Here is a 13,993-nt window from a genome sequence, read left to right on the forward strand (position 1 = left end):
TTGATTTAGTTTGAAATGTTTCCAATTTTATAAAGACTTTTGCTTCTGCATCTTGGAACACTAAAAGAGTTGGTTAAAATCCCTTTCTAATGCAAAATTGCAGAAATATTTAAGTCATTGTTTCTCAAATAATGGACATAAAATTATGATTCCTAAACATAAAGAATCTGGATTAGATTAAATATTTTATTAACATACTAGAATTTGAACTGTATGAATGTAAAATGAATTCATAGTTATAATTATCAATCTCTTTCTGCACCAAGAGAAATGACAGAAGACTATATATAATTATGGTTTATATACTTATGTATGGATTGCAGTTTCAATATAAATTTACTTTCTAAACATAATTGTTTTAATATGAGTTATTCTGTAATGAGTTATTAATTCATATTGCAAATACTAGAGTATCATGACACAGTTCCAGATTAACTATTGATCCTGTGTTGTGTTTAAGTTTTCAAGGAGCTACATAATTTTTCCATGTCTTCTGCTGCTACACCATAGAGAGGATTCGGAAAAGAAGTAGCATTCACATTTTCATTAAACGGATACTAAAAGAAAAAAAGATAGAATTAAATTTAAAATCCAAGTGATTCAATTTTTTTTTTTAATTCACATACAAATAGCTATAGATTCATTATAGAAGTAACATATTAAAGAAAACTATAAGATCTTGAAACATTTTTAGACCAGACTTTCAGCTGAATAAAGTTAGCATAGATCCACCAAAACAATTACCTACCACATGCCCCTGATTAAGTAATTTAACCTACTTCTGCATCTGTTTCCTCCACTTTTCCCTTGTCTCCAGAGCCCTTGCTCCAATATACATTTAGCATTATTTCAGGCAATCTGTGTACAATAGTGTAACTGCAGTGGGTCACTACTTTTGGTACATGGCATTGTGATTTCCTTTTATTCAAGGAAATGGTTATAATTTCCTTGATTGAAAAATTATGAGAAAATAGATAATATGAACCTTTCCTTCAGGAAAGGATTTCAGTAATTCTAAACATTTTCTTCAGCATCTACCCAGACTGAAACTTACTGCATTAGTGTATGGTGTACCAAGTAGCTATGAAGAGCAACACTACTAGAATTGTTATTATGAGGTCCTTGCCAACCAATTCAGCCCCAGTCATCTTTTTCAGATTTCCAGACGTGCTAACAGTAGAAGTAAACCATTGACTTTAAGTGACATTTTTCCCTTTCCTCTGTGAATGAATTTCCTTTACTAGTCCAACACACATCCTAGAAATATATTATTACATACCTCATGCCATGGAGAAACACTGATTTGAACAGCAGATGAGATGGCATACCTAGGAGACTATAAAAAGAAAAAAAACTGCTTCAGAATATTTTTAGTGAGCTGAAAAGAATATATTCTGCCCTGTGGTGCCTGTGTAACGCACTCTATGGATCCAAAATTATGAGGCAGTATTATGAGCAAGAGTAGAGCTATGCTAAGCCCACATGACTTTAGTGTTCAGGAAGGTTCAGGAGAAGTGTTCTTTATGAAGCTCAGAGACTCCCACAAGGGCATAACTTGTGAGTATTCAGCTGGAGACAAGAGCTTTTGCTCACATTCTGTCATCTCTTTTGATTGATGATACACCATTCAGATTTAAGTCTCATCAGACTTGGAGAAAACTCATAATGCCTGTTTTCTTTTAAAAAGAAGAATTTGTGCAAACATGTATTTTCCCAGTCTTAGAGAAAATAGAGGAAGTTCTGGTACATGGCTGAACTTCAATCACAACGCCTGGGGCTGTCTTCCATGAAAATGTCTCTCCTGACTCTGTGCTTCTGTTTTTCAACTTGCTATTAAATGAAGCCTGTCAGGAATCTATTTTAACTAAAATAAAAATGTCCTGATGAATTGGACATGATTGTGATGGGAATATTTCCAACTTGGAGCTCTCACAAACTCCAACCTATAAGTGAATTCATTTGTTCTAATGTCTCTAAAATCAGGTGTAAGGACCTTTTTACAAAAAGTAAATGGCATGTCAGAGTTAATCCTATTCAAAGCTGCAGTGGAATCTTATATTATTGACTGTGCAAAGGACAAGCTTTATTTTCTATTTCAAATCAAGCCTAGCTTTTTCAATGCTAATAAGGGTAGTATCAAAATGAGGGCAGGAAGGATATTTAAAATTTTTTTGGCTTTTTTTTTTTTTATTCCAAGGGTATTTGTCTTTTTTTTTTAATTATAAACAAAATATCAGAGATACCTTCATTTAATTCAATAATTTATTTCTTGTCAAATGTAAGGCATGATTTTTAGTTATTCTAATTTGAGAATTAAATCTTGCCTTTAATTCTTTTGCTGTAATATGTTCACTTTTAAATATATATTTTATGCAAAAATTTCTTTGTTACTCTATCACTTTCTTAATTCTGATCAAGAAAGGGTACTAGGGCAATGTGTGGCCAATTGGTTCTTTAGTGTCAAGGTGAATTTTACAGTGATGGAAATTGTGATGTATGTTTAAGGTACTGGGGAAGACTAAAAACTCCTTTATTAAAGCTAAGTGAGTGTGCAAAGGCAACTTGGTTGCCGAATCATGCATTTTGTGCTTTTATTGTTTTTGATGTGTTTCCTTTGTTGTGTGTTAGCTTTGTTGGATGGTTTTTATTGGGTTTTTTTTGTTTGTTCTCTAGATACAAAAGGAGACGAGTCCCAGTGAGTTTATTCTATCTATGTGTGGGTAAATATTTAATCCAAAATACTTTTTTTCCTCCAAATCTTCAGCCTATATTCATGATAATTATAAACACTGAGATGTCAAAACTGAGCTGATTTCAACTATTACTATGTTTTGAAAATGCACTGGAACTGATCTGAGTATTGAGTTAATTTTTAATTGTCACTTATTAAATAGCATTCTCTCAGGGATTACATTCTTTTAATGGAAAACTATTTGAGGACCATTTCACATTTTTCTGAACAAATAGAGACAGCTTACCTTTACTTTCCCAGATGATCTAAGGTCTTTGTACAATGGATTGGCAAATGAAGAAATAGCAGTTTTCTGCACTTTCCTTGGGAAGTCAAACAAAAAAAAAAAGGAACAAAAACCACCATATCACACAGGTCATCAAAGAACCAAACAGATTAAAGTTCAAAAGACTTGAGTCCAAAAAAATAGGTGGCTATATATATTTACAACTGAGCTCTACTGAAATTAATGATATTAAACCAATATTCTGGATAAATAATGTCTAGGTTAAAATAATAATTTTTCATATCTTGCTTCAAAAATATATATGCTTCTGGATGTGCATAGAACTATTTAGTATTTATAAAATGCAGGTATAGTTCTATACATTAAATAAAACATGTGATTGCCTTAAAAGTTGCATTCCTATAATTTCTTTGCATGGGATGAAATCATGTTTTTCCTGTTTTTTGCTATCAGGCTAACAATTCAGTGATTAACATGGTCTTAGGCTCCAAGTTCAAGAGCACCTTAGTTATTTCATTGTTATAAGTACTCCACTTTTCCAATTAATTGGGAAAGAACTTGCATTTTGGGTCAAAATCATCAGCATCAGTTTCAAAGCTATACAAGCTTTTTCTACTCATATCTTTTTCTACAAAGGCAGGAATAAATATTCACTTAAGGTATTGAAATGCAAATTTTTCACTAATTAACACAATGCCTTAAACAATTTATAATAGATTATTAGGACAAATTTTTCTATTTATGGATCTTATGTCCATTACCTCATCTGTAGGTTTAAAGATATGCTTTCTTGATAGAGGTCTTCACATGTCCTATTTCTTTCTCAGAGCACTTATGACCTGTGCAGTTAATCACATTTATTCTGCAAAAGCAGAATGGGCATGGAACATGCTGCCTAGATCTAATTTTTTTTTTCCCTAATAGATGACGAGTTGTTAGTATTCCACATCGCTTGAAATCACAGAATCATGGACTCATTTATGTTGGAAGAGAACTCTAAGGTCACTGAGTCCAACATTGGACTGATCACCACCTCGTCAGCTGGACTAAGTGCCATGTCCAGCCCCTTCCACCTCCATTGGCTCTCTGTCCCATGCTTAACAACCCTTTTGGTGAAGAAATTCTTCCCGATGTCCAGCCTGAAGTCCCCCAGCACAGATTGAGGCCATGTCCTCTTGTCCTGTCACTTGTTCCTCAGAGAAGGGACTCACCCCCATCTGGCCACAATCTCCTACCTCAGGTAGTTATAGAGAGCAGTAAGGTCTTCCCTGACCCTTCTTTTCTCTTTTCAGGCAAAACACTTCCTGCTCCCTCTGTTGCTCCTCATAGGACTTAATTTCTACACCCTTCACCAGCTTTGTTGCTCTGGACTCTCTCCAGCACCTCAATGTCTTTGTTATAGTGAGATGCCCATCAAATAGTAGTATTGGAATCATCAAAACTGTTTCAATACCACATAAAAAGCAACAGATGTATTAGTTAAAATTACTGAAGAATGAAGCAGAAGCTAGTCTTTGCTTCTGAAATGATGCATTTAGGTTTTTTGGGTTTTATCCACAGTTTTTATCCCTTGTGTACATAGAAATCTGCATGTACAGTATTCTAAGACAAAAATTTAGGGAAAAAGCTTCCCATCAGTCTTGATGATGGAGAAATAGATAGTTCCGTTAAAAAGTGTTTCTGTTCCAAAGCTGCTTCTGCAGGTGGTTGAAGCTATGTCTCCCTAGAATCTGATAGACAGGCTCTGTGTTACTGGGGTAGGCAGGACTGAGGGGACAAGAGCAGCCACAGGAGCACAGCCCATAGAGATGTTGAGAAGGGAAGCTGTTCCTCAGTGGGAAACACAGAGGCGACACACTGCATGATTTCTGTTGCAAATAGGTAAAAACAGAATGGCTGCTTGGGAAGAAGACACAAGTAAGGCACAGAAATATTCTACCTTATGAATTAAATCAGTGCAAGAAGCTAAGTTTGGATTTTAGACTAAACCAGACATGTCTCCCTAAAATTTTTCACAAAAGACTGTCAGAAAATAATTGCTTCTAATGCCAGTCTCATAATTTATTTTGATTACTTGACACAACAATAGGGAGAGCTGAATATTTGAATCTGTTAATTTTTTCATTTGATGTAATCTTAACTGTAATAAATAATGATATTCTGATTCATTTAGTTTGCTTAGTGAAGCAGTGAAAGATTATTTATATGCCTACTAAGTGTACGTTTGCATCCCAGTCCTCCTGAATGAAGTCCAGAAAATGTGTACAAAATTTTTTTTTTACTCTAATATGAAAGCATGGCTCACAAAATCTAAGGCCAGAAACAAAATTAGATGAGAAGTTTTTAAGGAGTTTGGCTCTGCTTCTAAACTAGTGCCCAAAGGGCCAGAATTGCATGCCTTAATTTTGGTGCCTCGTTGAGACATCACAAACCAACTGTATGGCCTAAAAGCATGATATGGAATTAAGCAAATCAGTTCTCCTTAGAGCCAGTTGAGACACTTCCAAAGGGCAACACAGGTCACACAATTCTCAGTGTGAACCACCCTTACTGTGCCGGTAGCAAATGGTAAGGACAGGAATTGGTCTGATTCTCTTTCATCACTCCTTTAAACTTGAGCAGTTAGTGCAAGACACATACACAGCTGATTTGGGCAAGAACATGCTGAGTACTTAGGTCTGTCCTGAGGGCAGGAGGGTGCTGAACACAGATCTCCAGCTTCCTCTGCAAGGAGGAGAACTAACCGGAAGGATACTGTGCCAAACTGTGGGCACCAGAATGCTGGCCAAGTTCTTCAACAACACGTTTTTGGTTACTGTGCTTAGTGCTGAAATTGGTCCTGTCTATGTCTCAAGCAATAAAATTGAGTCCAGCAGATTTCAAGTGTCTTCTCCCTCTAGATCTGAATCATGAAAAGCATATGTATTGGTGACTGAATCTTAGGGATAATGGCAATTTTATGGCCCAAAATATGGGCACTGCTTGAATTTATGCACCAGAAACTTAGGTGGAAAATGAACTTTCAAAATTTCACTCCTGTTCTTACAAACATTTTTTTCAAAATTCAAAAGCCACCTTGAATATACTACCTTATATAACTTATGCTACACATACATACACCATACATAAATGCGTACATGCATACATATGAATATGTTTATACATTCTTATATATATGGTTATCCCTGTTTGTGAATGCAGCAAGCAATATTTTCTAAAGGATATCAATAGATAGCCTTAACATTTCTAAAATATTTTCAAATTACTTAAATGGCCTTAAAGAATTTGTAAGAGAAAATTTAATCACATGTTTACACAAGTGCTGTAATCTATCAATTGGATGAGGTAGCAACTGCAGTAAAAAAAGTAAAAAAAAAAAGTAAAAAAAAAAGTTAAAAATACTCAAATATGTGTGTAAGGTAGTTTAGAAAGAACTGGGTTTTCTAACATAACCAGAAATACCACAATAAGAATGGAGAGAATTAATCATCTTAGGTTGAGGTAACATTAGGCATAGCTTTACTAAGCTCATCTGCATTCCTTAGTAGCAAAAGCTACTGCCTTGTCAGAGGTTTCTCCACTACAATTTCACAAAGACAGGAAGAAGTTTTATGCTCCACAAAATACCCTCCACTGCATAAACAGACTGCTGAGTAACATCATTCTTGTTAATGGAAAATTTAAATATGTAGATTTCATTTTTTTGGATGCAAGAGCTCATAATTTTGTACTTTTCAATATGCCTTTAAAAGAAAAAAACAAATCTTTCATAGAGAACACAGATTCTTAGTAAATACAGTACTGGAGGAATGCTTATCTGATCCATAACAACAATGACAAAGTCCTAGTCAACCAAAGATTTAATTACAATTAAGCTACTAATTAAAATAATCCCTTAAAAGAATTTTTATAGGTGTGCTAAAACTGCAGTTCTTAACTAAAACTCAAGATCTTAATTTCCAAAGCATGTCTAAAATCTTTTCAACTAAATTTAGGTTTGCTGAAGTAAGCTATATTTTGCATATCCCATGAAAGAAATAGGAGGCATAATGCAAGGAGAGAAGACTTTCCAAAAGCTGCATCTAAAATAATGTACAGGCCACTTGGATGTTTGATTTGACTGTTAATATGCTGTAGGGGTTTCCTAAGTCTGTTCTTTGTATCTTTTGAGTCACTTTGGGGAAGTCATTTTTTTTAAATTAAATCACTCCTTTGCAACGTTCATCTTTGTGATCCTGAAGGCTACAGACTACAGACTGTCTGTGCCTCAGTGTGTTTCCTCCTGTTTCTGTGCAGTCCTTCCTATGTGTGGTGATCATCAGATGTAACATTTCAGAAAAACTGAAAACTTCTGAGAACAATACCATACAGAGGAATAAATGGATATGGATAGCAGCATTGTACTAGTACAACAATTCCCAACCAACATTTATGGCTAATGCTTCCAAATTTTGGTTTACTTTTCCCCATAAAACTGCGCATTTTTCTCCCATTATACACGAACTGTATCTGTCTCTGTTCCAGTTCACAAGCTGAAAACCATTCACTAAATGTCATTATGCTGTCATTCTGTTTATCTCTTTGGGATGTAGGAACAGAGGCACAGCCAGCAATGACCTCTGGCAGCCCCTCAGATCTGTTTGGAGAGCTTCCCTTGGAATATACCACCCGTTCCTTCACACCAGACCTCCAGAAGGGTATGGTCTGATTGCAGAAAGTCTGGCAACAGAAACTGGGAATCATCATAATTGTAAGTAAACCTTAACTATGTAGAAAGACTAAAGCACTGAGCTTGTTTACCCTGAAGAAAGCAGCCTGTAAGGAGGCACGACAACTGCCTTCAAGAAGAGAAAAAGCTTCCTGCAAGGAGGAAGGGAGTGATCTGTTATTGCCCATGGTGAATAGGAATAAAATTAAATGATAAACAGACATATCAGCAGTTGGAAAATAACTTTCTAACAGCAAACTTCTTTCTACCCAAGGTACCAATATAGCCCGAGGATGCCATCAAATTCATGTTGCTAGAGGTTTTTAAATGTGAACTCAGGAGTGATACAATAGAGTCTGTGATGTGGCAGGATGAAAAATGGCCTCTGTGGGCCCTTTCTTTCCATGATTTTCTATCATTTTAAAATGCTTTCTCATAAGACCTCAGTTTTTCACTCTTTTGCCTGTGTGGCAAGATACATTGTTATATGCTTTGGAAAATTTGATGTTCTGTGTTCATTAAGATTGACAGAACTGATAATAGCTATGGTGCATTGGCCTTGCAGTGGATGGCACAGTTCAGGAACAGGAAGGAAACAAACTGAAATGACCCAGGGACATTGACTGATTTGGAGGCAGTAGTAAAAAGGCATAGCTTGGCTGGACAGAAAGTCACTTACTTTTCATACTCTCACATTTCAAATTAGAGTGAAGCATTAGAAGGCAGCTGCAAAAAAATGGAAGCTAAAATGAAGCTTTGCTTCTATTTGGTCAACAAGGACAGATGTTACTGGTAGAATGGAGCAACTGGCAACCTTCCCTTCTGGATTAGGGAACATCATCTCCATAGTGCAAAATGGAATGAGAGAAACTCACAAGCTTCTCTGATTTGGGGCTTCTATACAAAGGTTTCACATATCCCCAGCTGGGGACTGGGAAGTATCTGACATATCTGAATGCTGTCATGGCAATGAAGTATGCTGCTGCCAAGCCATGTAAAGCTGCTTTTGTCCATTAGGAAGTAAACTTGCATGGTGACTTCCAGTAACTCCCACTCAGTAACAGGAGTGATTAAAGCCTGCAGATCAGAAATTAAATTCTGCAAAGGAGAAGGAGATAGAAAAGGGGAAGCAGGGCATCCATTCTGGGTTGAAGGGAAGGGTTAAAGCACTATTATTGTTTCTGGAGAAGAAGAAGAGGGACAAATGTGATTTAGGTTCTCACTGCTGTTAGTGACAAATTTTTAGCTGGCAATCACCTGAGGGCTACTCAGCCTATCCCTACTGCCTCCTACCTGGTTTTCTGATGAAAAAAATGAATTGTATTAGACTCTTAAGCTTCTCCAGCTCTTGTGCACATTCCTTTCCTGTACTATTTTCCCTGAGACTTAGATGGACCTACACAATATTTTAAGATGTCATGGGAGCTAACACCTATAATTCCTAATGTTCTCCTTTGGAGAACCATCTGCCAGTGCCTGCATGGGTGGGTCTATACAGAAAAGCAACAGGACACTAACAGAAATTACATAAAAATAGCAAGCAAAAGAATTTATCAAAAGGTAGTAAATATGGCCTCAAGCATGTGAAAGCTTCCCTAGAGTGACTCTAGTGCCTAATGACTTTATGAAAACAACATGGCTCAGGAGGGCTAAAAGCAGACACAAGTGAAAATTAGCTGTAGGAAACTATAATTTATGTGCCAGTAAAATCCTCTCATTCATCAAATCCCTTGAAAAAAATCAGGAGTAAAATCTCATGCCTCTGTGTGGTGCTGTCACATTGTACATTTTACAGACTTATGCAAACACAAGTCACTTCTTATTATAAGCCTTATCCTAAAGATCCAAACTTCAGTACATTAACATTGGCTGCATTTTGACTTGTCATTTCTGATTATTGATTAAGCAGTTCAGGAATAATTTGCCTTCATTTACTTCTATGTTTCCAGCTGTGATTTTTGTATACCAAACCACTAGGTGGTTGAAGAGGAAGAACCTGGATGAACTTATCTTCTCAAATTCAAAATTTCAGATTTCATTGTTTTCACAATTTCAAAAAAATTGCCATTTATTAGCTAATTTTTTTCTTAGCAAGATGCCTATAAAAGCATTTTCACTTACATGTTAAGTATACTGTGACTGAAAACAAGGAAAATAAAAAAAAATTATTTGTAATGTGGGCAAAATGATTTGACAATCTCAGTTTCTAATAGCCAAAATTTGTAGCCACAAAAATTTCCATCATTAAAACTTACCTTTCTCAAAGCTTTAATGAAAACAATCAAGACCAGAATAAGCTTTGTTTTGTAAGCTTGTCTAATCCTCTCTTTCACAGCTCTGGTACTCTGCATATCAGAGCTGTGGTATATTCTTACAGCCATACTAAGAAGATCCTTATTCATCCCTGTTTTATACCTAATAGGACCACATTGCTTAGCATCATATTGCAACAGGGTAGAAAAAAGACTGCTATCTTTTTTTTGGTAGCATAATAATTATAAGAAAAGAAAAAAAAAATCTTTAAGTATAGATTTATGGGTAAAAGAGTTGTGAATGGCAGTGCAGTAACCTTTGAGTAGACATTTATGAAAGAAAAACATAGAGGGAGTGTTGAATGAGAGTACAGAAGAAGTAGTGGAGGAAACAAGAATATTTTAAATTAAAACACTATCAAACATGTTTTGAGAAATTAAACTCTTTTTTCAAAGATAAATATTGAAATCACAAAAAGAAAAATGCAGCAGCTCTTACAATACAAGTAATCTTGCCCTTCTGAAGTGCTTTTCTGTATGTGTGCCTTGGCAGGTTGTATTAATGTGAATGAATTAAATCTTAAAGCCCCGGGAAATCAGATAAGGAAATGTTATTCCTGCTTTCAAGAAGAGGAAGGAGATGTAAGGAAAGCAGGTGAAGCTATGCACTCAATTAACAGAAGCTCAACCAATAAAGGTTTCTGCTTCAACATTTTGTTCTGTGTCCACAGACAGCTCTACCCTGTCAGGGGAGCACGCAGATAGGAGATGTCAGCAGCAATAATGTCAGGACAGCAGTCTGCACAGTTTAGTAGATACTTTGGGAGATAACAACATCCCCAAAGAGAGGGAAGTCTATAGCAGAGAACAAGTTTAAAGGAAAAGAGACAGCTTTGAAGATGAATTCTGGAGAAGAAAATGAAGGGTCTAACAGCACAAAAATGGACAAGGAAATGTGCAACAGGAATTGCTGAAAGGGAGGAAGGGACAGTGCTAGGTACTTGCTGGCAGAGAAGGATCTAGCAGAATAAGTTGAGAGGCAGAGAAGCAATACAAGGGTTAGAGTAAAATAAACAGGCTGGAGAGAAAAAGCAGAGATTATTGAAGGAGAGAAAAAACAGAGATTATCAGATGGATGACAGGAAGGGCTTGTAAATATATCTGTGAAATACTGAATTGTCAGTTGAAGGCATATCCTAAAAACCTCTAAAATTTATGATTTAAGAATACTCATACAATGCCACAATGAAAACATTCTAGGCAATCAAGCCATTGCTCATTGTTTCCAGACTGGGGCCCAGTAAGGTCAGCTTTTGTTGCAAAGTTACATTTTCTGCTTAGTGTTTCATATGAAGACAGACTGTGGGGAGATTCAAAACTGAAACCAATTAACCTGGGTAGTTGGCCATTGCTCTGTGCCACATTTGTGTCTGCTAAATGCAAAATAGAAGCTTTACTTACATTTCTGGCGCTTTCTTCTTTGAAAGAAAATACAAGGCAGCAGCTGTAATTTTAATCAGTAAGAAACCGATACCCAATCCAATCCAAATATCTGCAAAATCAGAGCAATCCAAGACAAAAATAAGTAAAATGAAAGACTCAAAGGATGAATTGAAAGATATTACTTTCTTTTTACAGACCTACCATTTTGTAGGGGACTTGAAGTTGGAGGCTGAAGAGGCTTAGCACTTATGTGGCAACGGTTTCCTTTCCATCCTTTTCCACATCTGTGAATAAAACAAGAATTTTTGAAGAAGGGAGGAGAAAGGATCATAAACAGTGATGAGCATGGAGGAAAGGCCAAAGTTTTGAGCACTTTTGCCAGTGACTAAAGCTTATCCAAGAATCACGAAGAGCAGCATCAAAGTTAACATAATGAAATCTAAGTGAGAAATACACAAAGCAAACTAAGAGAGAAAAAATAAAACTAAGTTCAAAGATTAGAATTGGCTTCCTTTTCCATAATGCCATCATATTGTTCTCTCACAGCAAAAGAAATGTCACCAATTTTCATGTATCCCCCATGTGAGAGTTAAATACATATCTGAGTTGAGGGACTGAGACCCTAATATAGAGAAAGACACACAATTAGAATATGAGAAATATCTTTTTCTCCTGTCACCTAATTTGTCCCTCTTGTTTTTCTATTTTTTGGTAAAATGGTACCTCTCCAACAAATACCTTGTCAAAACCAAAGCTACACTTGAATGTAAAATTATTCCAAAGTTTCTGTTTGCTAAAATTTGGTCTTGATTTGAAGTGAGCAAAATATAAAATATCTGACACAAGCTTTGCTGTTTTGATTTACACTTGCTGCTTAATGGTTAATCGAATTCAACAAAAAGGTCTATATCATTTGTCACTTTAATTTGCCTCAATTATGCTTTTGTCTACTTGCTTTTATTGTGGCCTTCTGTCTCCATGAGAATGAAGGGACCCTGGACACCTAGGTGAGACACATGCAATTTGGGGAATTTCAAAATGGCTACAACATAAAGGGTTGTTCGGGGGATGGCCACACACTGGCATCTTAATTTCAGGCACCCCACTTGGTGTTTGAACTCCATCCTGAGTGTATTGATGGAATGACTTCTACCAGCTTTCCAATTATATGCATGGCTGGTGATTTATGAGCTTCATAAATTTTAAACATTTTTTAGAAGTGTGTATCAGGAAGAAGTGATGGTAGTAGTCCAGTTTCAGTCCTACTAATGCCAAATGCATGGAAAATTCTTTTCACCTATTATTTCTTTCTTTACAGTTTCATAAACTATTAATGTGCGCTGGAATGCATATTGAGATGCTTGCTAACTCTAACATCAGTTTTTTTTCCATAGTCACCACTTTTTAAGATGTAATTTTTAAATTTTAGTTGCCTCTCCTTAAATATATAGCATGAAGCCTCACATATACACAATTAAATCTTTTTATTAAGCTTCTTTAATTTGAACATGTGAGCGAGGACTTCATGCTAGTTCCATAGTTTAGCACAAGGTATTGCCCACATGCCTTATCCTAGCAGCTGCACACTGAGGCATTTCAGAGGGACAGGAAGGCATTTCAGAGGCACAGGAGTACTTCATTTTCCCAGAAAATGACTTAGGAGTGCTGGATGTAGGAAGAGAAAGGGTGGGGTGACAGGAGCAGCAAAAATCTGTAGCTGCAATGATAATTAGAATCCTTAAAGGATCAGGGCATGCCAGAAACCCGATCAATATCCCAGTTTCAGATATGACAGGAAGGTGACTTCACCAAAGACCAAAAGAGACTGATGCACAATTTATTGCAATTCAGTGTATGGTTAAAAAATTCTGGGCAGAGACTATGCCAGAAGGGAAGTACCAACTTTAGTCAAATACAGTGGGCAGAGGGAGATTTTATTTAACCCATTTCCACCACAGATGGGTTTTCTGTGGTTAAAGGGTTACCTTATTCAAAGTTACTAATTGATATACTAATGAATCCTAGCTTTAGAAATTAGAGCCAGTGATATATTCTGACATGCTAACTCTAAAGAAAAAATGGTATTTCAGCTGACAGCTCTGGCTGAGCTGGAGACCCATTGTATTCAGTGACTGAAAATACCTGGTCTCTTCAATCCTCCTTCTTCAGCATACTACAAAAAATCATGTTATTCATAAGCTGCTCTTTTATGCAGACTGATGATCTTATAAAAATGTCAAATTGCAGCTGGGCTGACACCAAGCTCTGTGGATCTATGTAGAAACATTGCAATCTGCTGGTAATCACCCATCAAAAGAACTTTCTGATTGCTCTCAATTGTATAATTTCCTTTCTCCCTGTTTGCCAGATATTCTGTTGAACTAGATATGCTTTTAACCAAAATTGGCCTCTTTCTTGTCACTGCAGGACTTACTTGGCTGTAAAAGAAAGAATAAGAACACAGATTTGCAGCTGTGCACAAGCACTACTCAGAGTGGCAAGGAGAGGTGCCATTTGCTGGTTTGGAGGCACCAGGACATAATTCACCTCAGAGCTGGTAAAGAGGTAGTTCTAATAAAGCAGGTGTGTGTACAGGTAGGACTGTAGGAAAG

General features: G+C 36.3%; 1 protein-coding gene across 1 annotated transcript in view; it reads right to left on the reverse strand.

The window, feature by feature from the left end:
- Nucleotides 1–324: 324 nt before the first annotated feature.
- MALRD1 (MAM and LDL receptor class A domain containing 1) overlaps nucleotides 325–13,993 on the reverse strand; it is a 217,304-nt gene continuing 203,635 nt past the window's right edge. The window contains exons 32-36 of the mRNA XM_077191926.1: nucleotides 11,583–11,665; nucleotides 11,400–11,490; nucleotides 2,979–3,054; nucleotides 1,280–1,336; nucleotides 325–557 (exon numbers count right to left, since the gene is read on the reverse strand). Coding sequence (XP_077048041.1) covers nucleotides 456–557; nucleotides 1,280–1,336; nucleotides 2,979–3,054; nucleotides 11,400–11,490; nucleotides 11,583–11,665 — 409 coding nt within the window. The 3' untranslated portion in view covers nucleotides 325–455. The remainder of the gene's footprint in view (nucleotides 558–1,279; nucleotides 1,337–2,978; nucleotides 3,055–11,399; nucleotides 11,491–11,582; nucleotides 11,666–13,993) is intronic.

This window comes from Agelaius phoeniceus, chromosome 1 (assembly GCF_051311805.1).
Source record: "Agelaius phoeniceus isolate bAgePho1 chromosome 1, bAgePho1.hap1, whole genome shotgun sequence".
In the NCBI taxonomy this organism is placed as follows: domain Eukaryota; kingdom Metazoa; phylum Chordata; class Aves; order Passeriformes; family Icteridae; genus Agelaius; species Agelaius phoeniceus.